Source organism: Protopterus annectens, chromosome 12.part0 (assembly GCF_019279795.1).
Source record: "Protopterus annectens isolate FY-2018-M chromosome 12.part0, PAN1.0, whole genome shotgun sequence".
Classification (NCBI taxonomy): domain Eukaryota; kingdom Metazoa; phylum Chordata; order Ceratodontiformes; family Protopteridae; genus Protopterus; species Protopterus annectens.
The window spans coordinates 973,375,400-973,395,686 of record NC_056746.1 but is presented as its reverse complement, the minus strand read 5'-3'; the positions used below and the strand labels follow the sequence as shown (position 1 = coordinate 973,395,686).

Below are 20,287 nucleotides of genomic sequence, written 5' to 3'. Positions count from 1 at the left end.
CGTCAGAGATATACACTTCTGTTTACTTAACTGTTCATAAAAAAACACACGAGACATTCTTAGTGAACGAATTGACAGACTAGCAAAAAAAAATAAAATACTTGCTTTAACAAGAGTGTCAATATATTCAATGAGTGAAAGTGAAAATACATATTATGTAGCCGTGTGAAGTCAGAGTGTAAAGCAAATCTAGACAACCAAGTTAGTTCAGAAAGTTAGTATATACAGATTAGGCTGTGGGGTATGGCTAACATCACACATTTTGACCCCACATTCACATGGCCATCTACCCTCTATTCTCACACATACAGTGGATAAGTGTACACATCCATGTTAAAATGCAAGGCGTTTGTGATATAAAAAAATGAGACCACAGTAAATTTCAAAAATTTTCCCACCTTTAATGTGACCTATAACCTGTACAATTCAATTGAAAAACAAATCTGTTGGGGGGGGGGGGGATATAAAAAACATACAATAAGCTGGTTGCACAAGTGTGTACACCCTTAAACACTTCAAACAACTTTTGATTTAATTACAGCATTTGGTCCTCTTGGGTACACACCTGCCATCAATTAAAGAGACGGATTAACCCCAAATAAAGTTCAGCTGTCCTAGTAGCATTTTCCTGACATTTACTCAGTTGCCTGCTACAGCAAAAGCCATGGTTCGGAAAGAGCTTACAAAGCATCAGAGATTCATTAATAAAAGGTATCATTCAGGAGAAGGGTACAAAGTGTCCACATCATTGGATATACCATGAAGCACAGTGAAGACGGTCATCAAAACGTGGAGAAAATATGGGACAACAGTGATTTTGCAAAGAACTGGACGTCCCTCCAAAACTGATTAAAAGACTAGACAAACTGGTCAGGGAGGCTGCCAAGAGACCTACAGCAACACTGAAGGAGCTGCAGGAATTTCTGGCAAGTACTGGTTGTGTACTACATGTGACAATCTCCCGTATCTCCATATGTCTGGACTATGGGGTAGTGTTGCAAGATGGAAGCCTTTACTTACACAGAAAAACATCCTTGCCCGGCTAAAATTTTCAAGACAATACATAAAGTCTCCCAAAAGCATGTGGGAAAACGTGTTCTGGCCTGATGAGATCAAGGTTGAACTTTTTGGCCACAATTCCAAAAGGTACGTTTGGTGAAAAAACATTTTGCATCACCAAAAGAACACCATCCCCATGGTGAAGCATGGTGATGGCAGTATCATGCTTTAGGGTTGGTTTTCTTCAGCTGGAACTGGGGCTTTATTCAAGGTGGAGGCAATTACGAACATTTCCAAATACCAGTCACTTTCGGCCCAAAATCTTCAGGCATCTGCTAGAAAGCTGAAGATAGAGGAATTTCACATTTCAACAAGACAATGACCCCAAGCATACATCCAAATAAGCAAATGAATAGATCAGAAGAAAATTAAAGTTTTGGAATGGCCCAGCCAGAGCCCAGACCCAAATCCAACAGAAAATCTGTGGGGTGACCTGAAGAGGGCTGTGCACAAGAGATGCCCTTGCAACCCGAAAGATTTGGAGCGCTTTTTCAAGAGTGGGCAAACCTTGACAAGTCAATATGTGCCATGCTGTAATTAAATCAAAAGGTGCTTCAACAAAGTATTAGTTTAAGGGTGTGCACACTTATGCAACCAGCTTATTGTACTTTAATATTTTCTCCCAACAGATATGTTTTTCAACTGAATTGTGCAGGTTATAGGTCACATTAAAGGTGGGAAAAGTTGAAATTTTTTGTGGTCATTTTTTATATCACAAAAACGTGGCATTTTAACAGGGAGTGTGTACACTTTTTATATCCACTGCACCTGTCCTTTGTCCCCCATTTTAACGCAAATTTTTAACTTTGTCCCACTTAATCTCTCCTAAAACTTGACTTTTGCAGAAAAGGTAGTGAAATACACTATGACATTTAGAGTTATGGATTACAATCACTTCAGAAAATGTATACCAATTCACACACTTATTCTGTCAATATCTCAAGTTAATAGTACTAATATTTTCAAGTGTCCCTGACTTCTGGATTTGTCGCGGATTCTGTTGAGATTTGTTTGACTTGTTGAAAGTATGCTCTCATGGATCCCTGTATACTTACTTTCCTGACCCATGCAGTAGTGCATGCAAGACTGCGCAACAGTGCAAAACTGCACAAGCGTGCATACAAGTGTATTTATGTTTCTGTGCACAAACACCATGCATGTGTGTATGTGAGGGATGTGAGGTGTGTTATTCTCACTAATGGGAATGGGGAGCACCTCATCAGTAGCTGCAACATCTTTCCAGATAACTGGGAGGCAGCAACTGCTTGGCAGTTGCTCATGATACATGGTTGCTTAGAATCTTTTCAGCATACTTATCATCCTCGCCTGTTGTGATTTTGGGTTGTAGAATATGAGTGCCATGCTGGTCTTTTATGGCTATCTTTCTGGGAACCATTTACATATCTGAGGTGCCCGTTTCTGTGCAATGCTTCCCCAAGGTTCCTTCATTCTGGAAATCTCTTCTCTTAACTTAGTCTCTCCACTTCCTTTCTCCCTGGGGTGTCTGAGGCAGTGTGCTCTGTTTACATTCATCCAACTATCAATTTGAGGCTGTTTGCTGCAACTTGTCACCATACCACTAGCCCATCACCACAAGGGCTCTTCCTTTGCAACAGCTAGATTCAGGTTGTAGAATGGCCTGCCAAATGATTTCTGTAAAGTCACAAGTGTAGTCATTTCGGTTATAAATCTTACTTTCAGCTATACTTTAAGTAGGACTGTGTGTGCAGTTACCTAATTTGCAAGTCTCTTACAGAAAGAAAAGGTAAATAAAAGTGTCTATTTTCTTTAAACATAACCCCATTTACTGTTCCTGCTTACTGTGTTATTACTATGTATAAATTCAACCATCCAAAACCCCTATATCTCCTTTTTGCACGTGGGGTTGGGGTGTCACATGAACAGTGCCAATCTAGAACCAAAACTTAATTTTAGTGACATTTATGTTGTCAGTGTTGGTCTTGAAAGTACAGTTGTGTACACTTACCATAAATGTAGATGTTGAGTGTATTCACTGTTGCAGTCATCACATTTGGGTTATCTGCCTGCAGGTAAGCCCTCAGCCGGCCTGAATACCGTCTTCGGATTTATCTGTCGGATGCTGTCACTTCCATGACTTCAGGTTGTCAGGGGTAGAAAACATGCAGCCGATGCCATTACATCAGTTTTTTTTGCCCCAAATGTCAGGTGCCCCCACAATAGGAAGCAATTATATGGTATGGAACACTCCCAGCAAAAAGCAAATCCACATGATATAAATATATGCCAAACAAGGAGGAAAGGCAACAGTCAAGAAAAGTCAGGGGGCTGCGGGGAGGGTAACCAGGACTGCAACAGTGAATAAACTCTAACATCCACATTTATGGTTAAGTGCACACAACTGTACTAGGTTTAGTGTTTCACTGTTAGTCATCCCATTTGGGTGGATTCCCAAAGCTAAGGAAGGGTGGAGGTAGTAAGAGCATTAGGACCAACAATAAGGCCCTGTAAGACTGCTGTGGCAAATCCAGCTCTGGATTTAGAAAAGCTAGGCAGGTGGTAATGCTTGGTGAAAGTATGTACAGAGCTCCAGGTTGCAGCCTCCACGATGTCCCTGGTAGGGACTCCTCTGAGAAATGCAGTACAGGTAGATGCAGCCCTGGTGGGAATGTGTTCTTATCCCCTGTGGGGTAGGTTTTCCATGGTGTTTGTAGCAGAAATTAATGCAATGTGCTATCCATTTAGAAATGGTTTGCTTTGAAATGGCCTTCCCCTCTGCCCTGCAGCAAAGCTAACTAGCAGCTGGTCAGATTTTCTGAGTGGCTTAGCCCTGTCCAAATAGAACCAAAGCTCTGTGTACGTCCAGAGAATGCAGTACCCTTTCCCCTTTACTCTGAGGATTAGGGGAAAAAGGTAGGCAAATGAATGGACTGGTTTAGAGCCACACTAGACACCACCTTGGACATAAAGGATGTATTAGTCCCGAGGGAAACCCTGTCCACATGGAAGATAATGAAGGGTTCCACTGACATGAAGACCTGCAGTTCAGACACTCTTCTTGCTGAAGTGATGGCTAGAAGTAAAGTTGTTTTCCAAGAAAGGAATTGCAACTCTGCTGTAGCAGCTGGTTCAAAAGGGGGAAGTGAGTTTTTCCAATACAAATTTAAGGTCCCAGGCTGGGGGTCTTAAATTTTTGGCCCCTCTAAGGAATTGTTTTAGCAGGGGATGATAGAAGGGTGGCTCAGTATTATAGTGCTGATAGCCCCTTGTGGAGCATTTGTTAAATAATCTAGAATACGAGGTAAGCTGGGCATAGTTGTGCCCATTCTCTGAGACTGGCTCCAGAACATTATCTTCCACTTTTCTGAATAGGACCTTCTAGTACTAGGCCTCCTTGCCTCAAGAATGACATCCAGCACCTGCTTACTGAGGGTTGCTGGAGGTGAGCTTAGGGAATTAGCCAAGCTGCAAGGTTCAGGACTTGAAGCGGAGTGTGCAGAATCTGGCCCACCTGCTGGGACAGCAAGTAAGGGGTCTGAAGCAGGTGCCAAGGTTGTAGCACTGTCAGACTGCGCAAAAGGGGGTATCAGTGCTGGTGTGGCCACTCCCAATCAGTATTATCCTTGGCTTGTCCTGTTTGACTTTTAGTAGAACCTTCGAGAGAAGCAGAGGGGGAAGGCATAAACTGAGAGGCTTTCCCAGGTAAAGGACACGGCATCCACTTTCCAAGCTTGACTGTGGGGAGTTCTGGTGCGGAATTTGTTCTATTTTCCTCCCCTCAGATCTACCAATTGGTCTTCCCTCTGGTGTCCCCCACTTGCTCCTAAAGAGCTTGAATATTTTGGGCTCCAGTTTCCATTCCTGTGGGTCCATGAGATTTCTGCTTAAGTTGTCTGCCAGTGAATTTAGTTTGCCTGGCAGGAAATGAACTTGTAGGTTCACTTGGTAGCTCAAGGCTGTGTTCCACAGAGCCATGGCTAGTCTGCAGAGTCGGTAGGAATGGGGTTCCCCCCTGCTCGATTCTGTACCACACAACTGTGGTGTTGTCTGCCTTTACCAATAGTTGTCCTGGAAGAATAAGGTCTTTGAAGGCTGCCAGAGCATTCTGTACAGCTAACATTTCTTTTTGATTGATATGCAGGTGCATCTGCTTTGGGTTCCATTTGCCCTGCCATGTGAACTCCCTATGCATAGTCTGATGTGTCTGTTAGGGTTTGGGTAGTAGAGGGTAATGTGAAAGGGAGTCCCTTGTTGTGGTAGCAGGCCTCTGCCAACCAAAGGAACTCTGCCCTTAGACAAGGAATGACAGGAATCATTGTTTCCAGGTCCTGAGCATGTTGACACTATAGACTTATTAGATACCATTGAAGTTTCCTTATATGCAGTCTTGCATATGGAATTAACAGAATGCAAGAGGCCATGGACCCCAGGGCTTGCAGGATTTTCCTTGCAGATAGCTGGGTTTTTGTGGCCAGTAGTTTGAAGTAGGTTGTCATATGAGCTTGTTTCTCTGGAGTGAGTAATGCCATCAGGGAAGTTGCGTTTAAGCTTGCTCTCAGGAATACAATCTGTTGGCAGGATAATAGGTGTGATTTCTTCTCATTGATGGTGTACCCCAGTGAAGTTAAGTCTCTCTACAAATGCCAGGTGCTGTAATAGCAAGTCCAGAATCTCTGCCTGAAATCAGGCAATCGTCCAAGTATGGGTAAAGCTGAACATTTCTCTGCCTGCAAAATGCAATGGCTGGAGCTAGGCACTTTGTAAATAGCCTAGGCGCAGTAGATAAGTCAAAGGGAAGTGCAGAGAACTGATATTGCAGAGCCTGTCCTGAAGAGTAGGTATTTTCTGAAGGATTCCCTTATTGGGATGTGCAGGTAAGCTTCTTTTAAGTCTGGAGAGTTGCCAGCCAGGCATCTCTGGCTAGAATAGGAAGAAACTGCTGAAGAGTTAGCATTTTGAAAGTACCAGAAAGGTGATGAGAATAGAAAGGTCCAGGATAGGATGCCAGGAGTTTTCTTTTCTGGGAACCAGGAACAGTCTTGAATAAAAGCCTTGTCCCCTTTGTTCTGCTGGGACAGGTTGAATAGCTCCGATACTGAGGAGACAAAGCACTTGTTTTTGGGCCTCCACCCACTGGTTTGGGGGGAGGTCTGGCCATCCACTTGTGGTTGGGAGCGAGCTGAAGTGGAATCTGTATCCTAGGGTAACTGTTTAAAAACCCACTTGTCTTGGATAATGAGTTCCCAGTTTTTTAGCATGCAGGGTGAGCTTTCCTCCCAAGGGAGCAAGTAGTTGAGCAAGGCTTGGTAGAGTTAAGGATAACTCATTGTGCCATTTTTCCATAGGGGGGTGGCTTACTACTCCCTACTTTGGAAGTGGGGGCCCCTCACTGCTTAGATCTGTGCATAGCCTGAGAGGGGCGGCTTACTACTCCCTGTTTTGGAAGTGGGGGCCCCTCACTGCTTAGATCTGTGCATAGCTTGAGACTGAAGTCTTGGTGGTCTGCTGCTCCTGGGTTTGGACTGGAAAGGACCAGTTCTTTGAAGGCCAATGCCTACTGAATCTAGGTGGCATTACTTTTAAAAAATCCAACAGTTTGCATAATTTAGCTTTTTCCTCCACCCTTTTGAGGACTACTTCTGCTTTGTTGCCAAAAAGGCGCTCGTGGTATAAGGGTGCATCCAGTAATTTAGGTTTAACACGATCTGGCAAATTTTGTTCCTCAAGCCAAGCATGCCTTCAAAGTATAGACTCAGTTCCAACAGCCCTGCAAGATGCTTCTGAAGCATCAAAACCACATTGTAAAGTATGTTTACCTACTTGGTCAGCAGAATGCATTAACTCTTGTAAATCTTCTGTTTTAATTAATCTAATATGCTGCTGCTACTTTAACATACGAAACTGGCAATTTAAAGCCCTAATACCAGAGTAGCAGAAGTATATACCTTCTTACCCCATCTCCTATCAGAAGGGGTAGAATTTTTGGCAGCAGTAGCCTAAATGCTTTTTGGTCCTTGGGAAATGGTCTCTGGATCCGCAGTAGGATTCTTGAAAAGGAATGGTTTTGCTGCATAAATTAGTGCCCATGAGGTTTGACCAGGACGATCCTAATCAGAGACCCTTAGACTTGCATGTAGGCCAGTCCTAGGGCAGTAGGATGGCTGTGTAGGTAGAGACCAGGGGGGATGATGGCAATGTGCCATTAGGAGATACCTGGGGTAGCAGTTAGAAAGATACAGGGGGTGGGACTGAATACTGAAACGTAGACGAGAAGGACATCTAAGGTTATGGTAAGTGCTTACACAACTATGTCCTTCTATTCTGGAGGTTGCAGTATTCATAACAGTAGTGAGAGTACCAGAGCTTTAAGCATGAACCTGGGAGGAGGCAGGATTCCTTCGGTCAAGGAGACCCTGTAGGATAGTCCTGCTCTAGCACATGATGCTATGTCCAGCCTGTAGTGTTTGGTGAAGGTGTGTACTGAGGTCCAAGTAGCTGCTTCCAAAACAGAAGAGGAGTCTATACCTTTGAAGAAGGCAGTGGAGGAAGCAGCTGCTCTGGTGGAGTGGGGTTTAATATTACCTTGTAAGCATTTTCCATGGTGAGAGTAGCACAAAGAAATGAACAGATCCAGGAGGCAATGGTCTGCTTAGATACAGCTTTCCCTAGGGCTCTGGGATGGAAGGAAAAAACTGACCTAACTTCCCGATCTCTCTGGTTTTGTCTAAGTAGTATTGAAGTAGTCTGTGTACATCCAGTGAAGGTAGGGTCCTTTGAGGCATTTTGTGGATTAGGACAGAACAGGTAGGTTAATGGATTGATTAAATGAGTTAATTAACTACCTTGGGCATGAATGAAGGGTTGGTCCAGAGGACAACTCTGTCCTTGTGTAAAACAAGGTAGGGGGATGTGGCCATAAGGGCTTGGATCTCTGAAACTCTGGCAGAGGTGAGGGCAACTAGCAGTACTGTTTTTAATGTGCAAAGTTAAGGGAACAGAATGTGCTGGCTCAAAGGGGGGCAAGGTTAGTTTTTCTAATACACAAGTTTAGGTCCCACGGTGGAGGGATGGGTTTTCCATGGGGATTTGATATAGAGGACTCCCTTTAGAAAATGTTTGACTTCCTGTCTGGATCCCAGGGGTGGTGAAATGGGCAGACAGGCAAAAATGGCAGATAAATGGACTTTGAGGAATATATGTTAGTTCTGTTTGGAGTAGCTCACAAAAGTAGGATAGGACCCTTGGAATGAATATAGTTAGGGGGTCCTGGTTATTTATGTGACACCAGTTGGAGAATTAAGCCATTTAGCTACATAGTTTATTCCTAGTAGTGTATTCAATGTTGCAGTCATTACTCTTGGGTTAGCCTGCTGGCAGGCTACCCTCAGTCGGCCAGAATTCCAAAGTCTAGGTCCGGCATCTGTTGCTGTCACCTCTTCCCCGACGTCAGTGCGCCAGGGGTATAAAAAGATGCAGCAGATGCCATTTTCTTCAGTTTTTCTTGCCCCAGATGGCAAGTGCCCCCAAATTAGTAGGCTGAAAAAAAATATGCCAATAAAAATGCATGCACAAAAATAGCATTTCCTTCATCTACAAGCAAATACACCAAATAGGTTGTATAGGATAGAGTAGTGCAAATAGACGCAGCGAAGAAAAAGGGGATGGTGGGTGGGTAACCTGGATTGCAACAGTGAATACACTAACATCTACATTTATGGTAGGTACACAACTGTACTATGTTCATAGTGTTACACTGTTGCAGTCATTACTCACGTTGAATCCCAAAGCAGAGGATGGGTGGCTGGGCTAAATAGGATTAGGAGAGGCTATGAGGCCCTGCAGAACTGCAGTGGCAAAGCCTGCTCTGGACTTAAAGAGGTAAGTGGTAGTGCTTTGAGAAGGTGTGCACTGAACTCCAGGTTGCAGCCTCTAAGATATCTTTGGTTGGTACTCCTCTGGAGCCTCCTCAGGAAGGCTGCTGAAGTGGCTGCTGCTCTGGTGGAATGAGGCCTAACGCCCTTAGGCACTGATTTGCCATGCTGAGAATAGCAGAAACGGATGCAATGGCCTATCCATTTAGAAATGGTCTGTTTTGAGATATATGCTGCGGGATCCCAAGGCAAGGCTAACACTAAAGTTGATCCCACAGCATATAACACTAAAGTTGCTCAGTCTTTCTGAAAGCTTTAGTTCTGTCCAAGTAGAAGCGTAGCTGCCTGTGTATGTCCAAAGAATGCAGAATTTTCTCACCCTTGTTCTGTGGATTTGGATAAAAGGTAGGCAAGTGAATGGTTTGGTTGAGGGCCACACTGGACATCACCTTAGGCATAAATGTAGGGTTTGTTCTCGGAGAAACCCTGTCTGGATGAAAAACGAGGAAAGGTTCCACAGCCATGAGTGCTTGTAACTCAGACTTGCCTTGCAGAGGTTATTGCTAGGAGCAGAACTGTTTTCCAGGATAAGAATTTTATATCTGCTGTTGATGCTGGCTTGAAAGGAGGCAGTGCGAGTTTTTCCAAAACATAATTAAAGTCCCAGGCCGGAACTGGTGCTCTCCTTGGAGGCCTAATGTTCTTGGCCCCTCTGAGGTACTGCCTTATTAAAGGATTAGAAAAGATAGGTGGTTCTGCATTGTAATCGGCTGAAATGGTAGAGGCATGCATCTTAATTTATGAGAAAGACCTTTGTTCAGCATCTCAGTTAGGTATTGTAAAATCTGAGGGATAGTTTGTATACGCGTGTCAATGCCTTGGTTCCTGGTTCCAAGCACAGAATCTCTTCCATTTCTCTGCATACGAAATTCTGGTACTGGGCCTCCTGGCCACCAAGATAACATCCAAAACAGCTTTTGAAAGAGGGGTGGTTCTGAATGGCTACATTATCCGCCACGCTGCCAGATTTAGGGTCCTAAGTTGGCTGTGCAGGATCCCATTGTTTTGTTGGGTCAGCAAGTGGGAAGATTGAGGCAATATCCATGCTGGACCTAGAGACAAGCTCTTTAGGATTGGGTACCAGTGCTGGCATGGCCAGTCTGGTGCAATCAATATCATTTTTGGCTTCTCTTGTCTGACCTTTAGGAGTACCCTGGGAAGGTGAGGCAGTGGAGGAAAGGCATATACTGTTAGATTTTTCCAGCTGAAGAACAGGGCGTCCACTTCCCATGCTTGCTTGTGATAAATCCTTGTGCAAAATCTCTGCAATTGGTAGTTGTGTGGGGAGGCAAATAGATCTATGTCTGGGCATCCCCATTTCCTTATTATCATGCTGAAGACTTGTGGATCCAGTTTCCATTCGTGAGGATCCATGAGGTTTCTGCTTAGTCTGCCAGCGTACTTGTTTTTCCTGGCAGGAATTGTGCTTGCAGGTGAACTTGAAAAGCCACTGCTGTGTCCCACAAGGTCACGGTTTGTCTGCAGAGGGGGTAGGAATGTGTACCTCCCTGTTTGTGTACCACATGCCCATAGTATCATCTATCAGTAACTGTCCTGGAAGAAGCAAGTCCTTGAAAGCTGTCAGGGCATTTTGAGCAGCTAGCATCTCTTTTTGATTGATGTGAAGATGCATCTGGTTTGCAGGCCATGCTCCCTGAATACATTTTCCTGCCATATGGGGCCCCCCCAAGCATAATCTGATGCATCCGTTGTCAGTGTCCGTCTGGCTGTGGGTAGACTGAATGGCAGACCCTCGTTGTGGTGACAGGCTTCTGCCCACCATCGAAACTCTTGTTGCAGGCAGGGAATGAGTGCAATTACTGTCTCCAGGCTGTGGCAATGCTGAGTCCAAACACTTTTTAGATACCATTGTAGTTTCCTCATATGCAGTCTGGCATATGGAATTAGTAGAATGCAGGATGCCATGAAACCCAAGGCCTACAGGATTTTCCTTGCAGATAAGTGGGTTTTTGTTGCCAATTTCTTGAAGTAGTCAGATGCTTGTCTGGCGTGAGATGAGCCATATGGGCAGTTGTATTTAAGCTTGCACCCAGGAATATTATCTCTTGAGAGAGCACTAGTTTTGATTTCTTTTCGTTTACCGTGTACCCTAGGCCAATTAGTAATCCTTTTACAAACGCCAGATGCTGTAGAAGAACATCCTAATTCAAGCAGAGAACAAAGCATTTGTCCAAGTAGGGATATATTTGAATTCCTTTTTGTCTGCAAAACACCATCACTGGTGCAAGGCATTTTGTAAAGACCCTGAGCGCAGTAGATAAGCCAAAGGGCAGTGCAGAGAATTGGTAATGCATTGAACCAGCTATGAATCTGAGGTATCTTCTGCAAGATTGTCCGATTGGGACATGCCGGTATGCCTCCCTTAGGTCCAAAGTTACGAGCCAAGCCTTCTTGCCCTGCATGGGCAGTAGCTGCTGTAGAGTTAACATCTTGAATTTTGGAACTTCCAGAAACGCATTTAGTATAGACAGGTCCAGTATTGGTCTCCAGGTTTTGTCCTTTCTGGGTACTAGGAAAAGTCTGGTGTAAAATCCTTGCCCCTGCTCTTGTTGTGGTACTTGCTGAATGGCCCTCATGTCCATGAGGGCTGTAATTTGTTTGTGCCTCTGCCCATTGATTGTGTGGCAGGTCTGGCATACCTTTTGACCTTGGTAGTGCGAAAGTGGAACCTGTAGCCTTGGGACACAATGTTCAGGACCCATTTGTCTTGGGTAACCATTCGCCAATTTCATGAAAAAAGTGCTAGTTTTCCTCCTAAGGGGGCTGCCAAAAGAAAAAAGTGCTTGGATCTGGTAGAGGAAAGTCACTGGGTCCGTTTCCTGTAAATCTGTGATTTGCCTTCTCCGCTTTTGGAGGTAGGAGCACCCCATTGTTTAGGCCTGTATGAGCCTTGGGGCCGAGATCCGCCTCTGGGGCGCCTGCATCTGCCTCTTTGTGGCCTGACACTGGAAAGGACCAATTTTTAGGCCAGTTCCTGCTGAACCTGGGTAGCTGTACCTGTAAGAAATCCTTGATAGTCTGCATGGATTTTGCTTTATCCTCCATTTTTTTCAAACACCTCTGCTGCTTTAGTACCAAACAAAGTATCATGCTGAATTGGTGCATCTAGTAATTTTGCTTTAACATGATCAGGCAGATTCTGTTCCTTTAACCAAGCATGCTTTCTAATAAACAGTGGCCCTGCAAGAGGCCTCCAGTGAATCAACCACATTGAACAAGTAGGGAAGCATACTTTACAGCTGCATGCAATAACTCCTGCAATTCCTTTTTCTCTGAACATTCAGTATTTGTCAACAATTTCTGCTTAAACAGTGACATTAACTATTGCTGATATTTAAGCATATGAAACTGACAATTTAAAGCCCTTACAGCCAGAGTAGCACTTTTTTCCCCCCATCTGTCTAGAGCCCTAGAATCCCCATCAGAGGGGACAGGGTTTTTTGCAGTGGAAGCTTTGACCCCTTTGGGACCCTGAGATAGTTTCTGGGTCAGCAGCGGGGTTTTTATATAGAAATTTAGGAGAATCCGGGACCCTGTAGTATCAGTCTGGCATAGCAGGTGCAAGGGGGTAGAGAGGGGACATGGTAGAGTCAGGGGACAGGCCGGACTCTGAAAATACATATACAATGTCTAGAACAGGTGGAATAGCAAGGGGTCTGTGCTGAGGAAGTAGCAGAAAGTCTGAGCCTTTTCTTAGATTCCGAATAATCTTGGCTCTCCCAGTGGAAATGCTCCCTCATGGTATGCAGGGTTTCCCCCAAAAGAATAATCCTCAGGAGGGGAGGCTGAAGGAATGGATTCTTCAGCATCAGAATCCTCATAGGGAAGCATGGAGTAATCCTGTTCAGAAGAGGAATCAGAGGAAACAGAAACCTGATCAGAAGAAAAATACTCTTGCCTAGGCCTCTTATCAGGAGGGGGATGGGAGCCCCTGATCAAAGTAATTAGGTCTTCGGACATTTTGAGCATCTGTTTTTTAGGCATGGAAGTCTGAGCAGGAGAATGCTGTACTTATTTCTTTGGCTTTAGAGCTGCTTTAGTCTTTGAAGCTGAAGATGGCTTAATATATAGTTGTGTAGGTCTGAAGACCCCCTCAGAAGCAGATGCCTGCTCAGCGGCTCCGGACCCATCTGAGGGAATGATTTCAGAGTGTCCAATACCTTGAGTATCCAGAGGCACAGTAGGCTCCACGTGGGAGTCGGAAGCGGCCTGTGGCTCTGAGGTAGCAGGCATCAGGGGCTGCAAAAGCACCTTACTGAGATCCGGCGACTGGCCTAGCAGAGGCATAGTCTGTTTTGGACCTCAGATGCCAATCCTTTTCCTTGCGTTTTTTTGTAAACTGCAGTTGTCAGCTGGTCCGACGGCATTATATAATTAAATCTTCAGCCAAAGTAATGAAAAGCAAAATCGAACCGATGCTTAATAGTGCGATGGTTAAATCTAGCACAAAACAGACAGCTAGCAACGTTGTGATCAGGGCCTAGGCAAGGAATACAGTAAGTGAAAATCCTTATGAGGTATTTGCTTCCCACAAGAAATACGAATTGTTAACTTTCTGACATCGGTCTGGAGCAAGAAAAAAAAAGTTTCCCCAACGGGGTGCTTGGCTTTAATGAAGACTTCGGTTCTGAAATTCGGATTTGAATATCTCAGAAGTCGGCCAACCGGCACTAACTGCTTTTGCTTCGGGCACCGCACAGCAAAAGACTGAAGAAAATGGCGTCTGCTGCATCTTTTATACCCCTGGTGCACTGATGTCAGGGAAGAGGCAACAGCAACCAACACCGGACCTAGACTTTGGAATTCTGGCCGACTGACGGTAGCCTGCCAGCCAGCAGGATAACCCAAGAGTAAGGACTGCAACAGTGAAACACGATGAACATCAGGCTTTGAGAGAGGGATTCCCAGCCAGGCACCTCTGTGGGGGTTCAGAATGCTTGGATTAGTTTCCTTTTCAAGGGGGTTGCAGGAGCAGTCTGAAGAGAAGCAGACGTCGGTCTAGCATAAACAGGAGGAGCAGGGGCTTCAGAGAACACGAGCTGTGGTTCCCGACGCCATCAGACTCCGATGGCTGAATTACGTCAGCGGACGTACCTTTTGTATCCCGCACCCTGGGACTTCATTAAGGTTCTCAGGATTGCTTTGGTAACAGTAGTCTGAACGGACTCCAGGTCTTCCAATCGCCTCTAGAGCCTGTTCGGATGCCTGAGGTGCAGCCTGGGATTCGGGCCCAACTTTTTTCACATTGTTCCAAGACTGCTAGTCAGAAGGGCCTACTCCTCCCTCCATGCCTAATGCCAAGTGTCCTTGGCTCTCAAGATAAAGATTCAAAGCTGCTAACAGGCTACGTAGGGTCTTGGGGACTAACGACTTACAGACTGAACAGGATGTATGGTCATGGGTCTCGCCTAGACAAAAAAAAAAAAAAAAAAAACACACTTATCGTGTGTGTCCTTGTGAGGAATCTGTCTCCCACAAGCACACTTCCCTTTCCTAGCTGATATGCAGGTCTAAACAGTAAGCAAAATAAGAAATAAAACCCCACTGGACACTTATCTGTAAGTGTCAAAAATGGTAGTTTGGTCTTTAACGATCTGGAATGTGGTAGTCTGAAGTGTGATGCAGAAGTGGAACTGGCAAACGGGCATCCGATCACTGCAGCAGAAAAATTCTGATGAGGGTACGTGCAGACGTCACTTTTATACCCAATGTCAGTTTACAGCCCTGGTAACAGATGTCACACATACCCTCCTGGACTAGAGACTTTGGTATATTAGCTGGACAGTAGCACTGCAAGTAGCATCTCGCCTACTGTTATGAATACTGCAACATCAGAATAGGAGGACATTTTGCTATTCTAGCAACTTTCTAAATGTGTCCCTTGTTTTAGGCCTTTGTCCCAAACATTTCACAGGCTTTGTTCATATTTCTTGCGCTAAGAGACAGATGTACGTGGGGTGTACACGTATGTAAAAGAGGGAGGTAGCATGCACCTCAGCTGTCCAGGTTTTTGCAGAATGTCCACATTTTTGCCAGATATTCGAGGGAGAGTTAGCAGGTGGAATTTACTTTCAAGTGCATTTTCAAGGAAGTGTGAGCTTCAAGGGAAGCAAAGTTTACTGCAGCTCATGCCAAGTCTGCTTCAAATGTGCAACTGTTTTGTTTAGCAAATGGTATCACTACTACTGTACAGAATTTTAACAGCAGTGTTAGTGCACAGCAGGTAGCATACTCGCATCTTGATGCAGAGAGCTGTAGGTTCTACTCCCACAGCATGTAGATTCGTATTTCAAGGGGGTGGGGTCCTGCAGTCCTGATTATGTCCTCCTTTGAGATTCCAAGTAATTGTGAACCTGTTTTTCAGCTTGCCACCCATTCCCTATTGCAATATACCAGCTTACCATTTTAACGTAACATGGGCAATTTATTCAAGGGCAGCAGGCACTGAATTTGTAGATTAAACACTGAAATATAAAGTTGTCTAACAACCTCATTAGTTTCAGATCTCTAAATGTGGAATTATTCAGATGACTTCTGCAGAGATTATGCATACTGACACTGGTGGATTGTAATGACAGAAGTCTGAGTGGCCTTATGGTTGAAAAGTTCTGAATTGGGTTGTTTGTCATTAATGGTTCACATGTTGTTTCATTGCTACTGGAAAAATGTTCAAACCTATAAATTTAAAAACACACTAGTGGTGCTGTATTATACAAGGAATATAATTCAATTATATATTATAATTAATACAATCAGGAAGGTGAAAAGAATTTTTGCATGGTCTTAAAAATGTGCGCAAGGGGCATTTGATTTGAAAACAGCCTAAAGGTAAACTTAACCCGCCAATGGCCAGATGCATTTTCTTTGAATACCGTTTCAGTGAATTTGAGTTTCAAAAGGTAGATGTTTTAATGCATAGTCTGTTTTCATTGTAAGACTATTTCTTTGTTTACAAAATGTCTCTGTGTTTGTGCTATAAAATTTTCAAAGGTTATAAGTTAAACCCAAACATCTGTAATCATTGTAGAAGTAAAGCATAAAACAGTATGCAAACTAAACTGAACAGTGTTTATGGCAACTAGGGAGTAACAGCCAAGTAATGAGACACTGGAATGGCTGTGTGGGGGGGCCACATGGGAAGGGTTTGGGTTTGCACCCCCCTGCAAAAAATCCTGCGGGCTCCCCTGCTCAGAGGAGTGTACTTCAGTATGAAAGCTCTGGAGGGCTTGGTACCCAAACCTTCCTTTTCAATCCGTGCAGCTTGCGTCGACCAATGGCTTGGGTGGCTGAAAGGTGCCCTGACACTTTGGAAGCTGGCCAGCTGGTATAGCCTTACAAAATATAACCCATATAGCTTAGGCTACTGTGGCAGTGATCAATATGAACAAAACCTTCTAGATTGACACAGTTCTCCAAAATGCTTGCTCCATTAGTGTAGAGTCCCAAAACCCAATTATTCTTTCCTCAAATCTGGTAGAAAAGCTAAGGCCCCAACATTCCAGCAGATAGCAAAACAATTCTCCATCTGTTCACTACTTCAGTGAAGCTGCAGCAGCTAGCAAATCAAGCTTACAAACGTACCCAACCGAACTAAACTCTTTATCCACCTTAGTCTTAGTGGTGAAACAATTTCCTTTTTAATCAGTTTTCTTGTAATGTTTGTACTTTTCTATGTTCCTTCTAAAAAACGTACATTGTGCACAAGAAAATGGTGCACTTCAGGTAAAACAAAAGTACAAATAAAAAGGACTTGTGTAGTACTTTAATGATGCCCATAAATTAACCTGAAGCTGGTAATTAAATAAGCAGTTTGCATTTCAAAATAGGAAAGCCAGCCTCTCACTTAAGTCAGGGGAGACATTGCATTCAACAAATTTTGTGATATGCCTTCCAAATATAAGCCTGTTACGCATATCTGCTCAACTCAAACCAAAGATTTCAATTTAATGCACTCATTCAGCATTCTAACTCTACACAATGACCTTGGTCCTGCTTAGTTTTCTCCATCTTCCAAAAAGGAAGATTTCCTGCTCCAACACATTCAGTACTGCAATGACCAAAACTGTGCACAGTAAAATCCTTTAATGTGCCATTATGTCAGTAAGCCAACTTTGGCTCACAATCTACTTCAGCTACCAGGTCAACTAATTTCTCAAACATTTCCAATGAAATGAAGCTATGTACAGCCAAAATGCCACCTGTAAAAAACACTACATGCCACAACATTTTTCCATATGAAAAAAAGTCTCCTGCATTGTGTGTAAAACCAAAATGCTAATTCTTTAGACAGAGGCAAGTGCAATATGTTACTCAGGAGCTACACACGTAGCACAATTTTTTGAATGAGTGCTGCATATTCCCTGGTCTCGGACAGGTTTTGATTTCTGTGCTAAAAATAAGCCTCCATTTACTATCAGAGACATTTAGTGATTTGACTGGGGTTTTCTTAAAGTCTTAACAAGTTTTTTACCTTAAACACATCTGTTTGTACAACAGACACTTGGTCATTACTCACCATACCACTCAACCATGATTTTTTCAAGAATGTCCAGATTTCCACCTCATTTTTGGCCTGTTACTCAAAATTGTGGTTTTTCTGGCAAATCAGTGCCAAATCTGAGTACTGCAGTTGCAAAACAATGACAGACATTTGCGGATTCAGACTTGATACCCTTCAGAAAATCCATGCTAATGCAACGCGTTATTCTATCAACTTCCTAAGTTTGGAATACTTAAGTCTATTTTTTGGGCCTTTGTCCCCCCCCTTTTTGTATGGCCTTGTCCAGATTTCTTGCTCTAAGAGGTTGAGAGGTATGGTACGCATTGTTTATGCCAAACTTTCATTGGCTTCCCTTTTGGTGTTGTCCTGTACTAAAGGGGAAAAGAGAAGTCTAACGTAGTGATTTCTCTTGCTGCATTAGCTTCCCTTTTGGTGTTGTCCTGTACTAAAGGGGAAAAGAGAAGTCTAACGTAGTGATTTCTCTTGCTGCATTACACCAATATCTGTTAATCTTGTACATGAACTTGACTGCCTACTACACAAATATTTTGCTCAAAACTGTTGCGTGAGCAGATTCCTTACATAACTCTCCTGGCTTAAAGACCACTACTCACATTTATAATGTGAAACAAAAATATTAAAAGAATGTGGCTGCTCACATTTAAGTCTCTGGCTGATAAAAGGCTCCCATTGTGCAAGTCAACCCAACTTCTTAAAATTAGGTAACTAAAAATCCAGTTCAGTATATACAAAGTAAAGAATTTGGGAAAAAGGTAAAAAACTATGCAAGTTGCTCAGTAGTAAGCTGCATTCCTGCTGTACTAGCAGCTCTAACAGCAACTGCTACCAACAGCACTTGGCTTTTATGGTGGAAATTGGTGCACAATGGATAGAAATACTGGCCACACTACAAATTGTACGGACTAGTGATCAACTGCTACTACTAAATTTTGAAATTTCTATGCAAATACAGCAAACGAACACCGACATGAAAACTCTCTCAATGAAGTGCATCATTTTATGTTAATGAAATCAAAACCAAATATACCAGAACATCTTTGCAGATGTCATGCAATTCACCCTCTATTTTCTCACGATATTCACGAGCCAGCTGTCGTTTCTTTTCATTGCTCTCAGTTTTCTGTTCGATGCTAGATATGACACGCCAGGAGGAGCGTCGGGCGCCCACCACATTTTTGTATGCCACAGAAAGTAGGTTTCGCTCTTCATTAGACAGCTCATTCCCATCTTCAGTGACTGCTTTCATAGCATTTGCCATGTCATCATATCGCTCAGCCTGCTCTGCCAGTTTAGCTTTCTGTACCAGCTCGTTCTTATCCATATTTTAAGCCTACAGAATGAAAAGTCAAAATAGATGACAATTCACTACAGTTCACCTTTTAAAAATTAAAGTGAAAACAAAACTGGCAAAGTACTTAAACACACCACAAACTGGAAATTAAAATTTGTAATTGAACTGGAAGGGTAGCCATCACCCTTGTCTAGAATTTTTCCTTTAATTTAGAACTGGCAGAGAGAGACCCTTCTCAACCACAAACTCGATAAAAATAAAGCAAGAAAGTAGTTATGCAATAACTTATCGCAACTGTAGACATGTTAACTATTGCAGTAAGAAAAAACTTGGGACTTCAGTCACTAAAGAACCTACAACTGGACAGGCTACCAGAGCGCTCTCCCTTCAGGCCAGATGGGCTCTCTACCAAATATAAGTGTTATAAGAGATCAACCCATACAATCTTTCTTTTGTGCACCCCCCCCCCCAACCCACACACAATCCAAAGGGAAGGCAAACCCATTAAACTGCCCTGAAGAAAAAGATCATAAGTAAACCCAACCTGAAAACCTTAACACCAACACATCAGGATACAGGACAACTCGGCAAATGGTAGGCAAATGTTCAGGGTACTAGCCAAAGTATAGGGGTGACTGTACCCATCTCAACCTACAGACACCCATATGAAAGGGAAAGTAAAGCAGTGCAAGTAAGCTTACCATACTAGACACCTGAAAGATTACTGCTACAATAAATGCTCAAAACTGCAGCAGTAGATGCGCTAATGAACAGCTTAGCTATACGGATTATACCCTGCCAACGATACAACAGCCGTCTAGCTTCCAAAGCTTCAAGGCATCTTGCACATGCCCAAACCATTAGTCAGCTCAAACAGAGCTGAGCTTTGAGCACAAAGCCCTTCAGTTTTTTTCATACCAAGAGAATGAGGCTGGATAGAACAATGCTAGGAGCAAAAAAACATGTCATAGAAAGTGTCCACACCCTAACACAATCCGCACACCAAAAAACAAGGAAGGATGGAGGGAGGGAGTGGCTCCTGCAGCAGCAATTAAGCATCTACTACTACTAACATACAGCTGGTCTACATTAGTCATATTGACAACTGCTGCTACAGGTGGAAATGAGAAGCCTCTGGAGAACAGTCCTAGTTGAGCTAGATCTGTATGTACATATGTAAACGCAAGTATAGAGAACCAAGTTGCTGCTTCTAGAATACTTCCAGAATCCAACCCTTTCCAAAAAGCCATATATGATCTAAGGCTCTAGTAGAGTGGGCCTTGACCCTACCTGAAATACCTTTTATTATGCCCACCACAAGAAAACTAACAGCCCAAGAAAACCATTTGGAAATAGCTTGTTTTGGCACAGGTTTAGCCCTCTTACCTTCCCAAGATATTAATAATTGATCCGATGGTGTGAAGAAAGAGGGATATCCAAGGTATACAGTATCCTTACTTTCTTTAACCCAAGAATGAGGGGGGA

General features: G+C 43.4%; 1 protein-coding gene across 1 annotated transcript in view; it reads right to left on the bottom strand.

Annotated features, from left to right (window-relative positions):
* LOC122816915 (14-3-3 protein beta/alpha-1-like) overlaps positions 1-18,848 on the bottom strand; it is a 48,136-nt gene extending 29,288 nt beyond the window's left edge. Inside the window, exon 1 of the mRNA XM_044089996.1 lies at positions 18,539-18,848. Within this exon, the coding sequence (XP_043945931.1) occupies positions 18,539-18,832 (294 nt within the window). The 5' untranslated portion in view covers positions 18,833-18,848. The remainder of the gene's footprint in view (positions 1-18,538) is intronic.
* Positions 18,849-20,287: the final 1,439 nt, after the last annotated feature.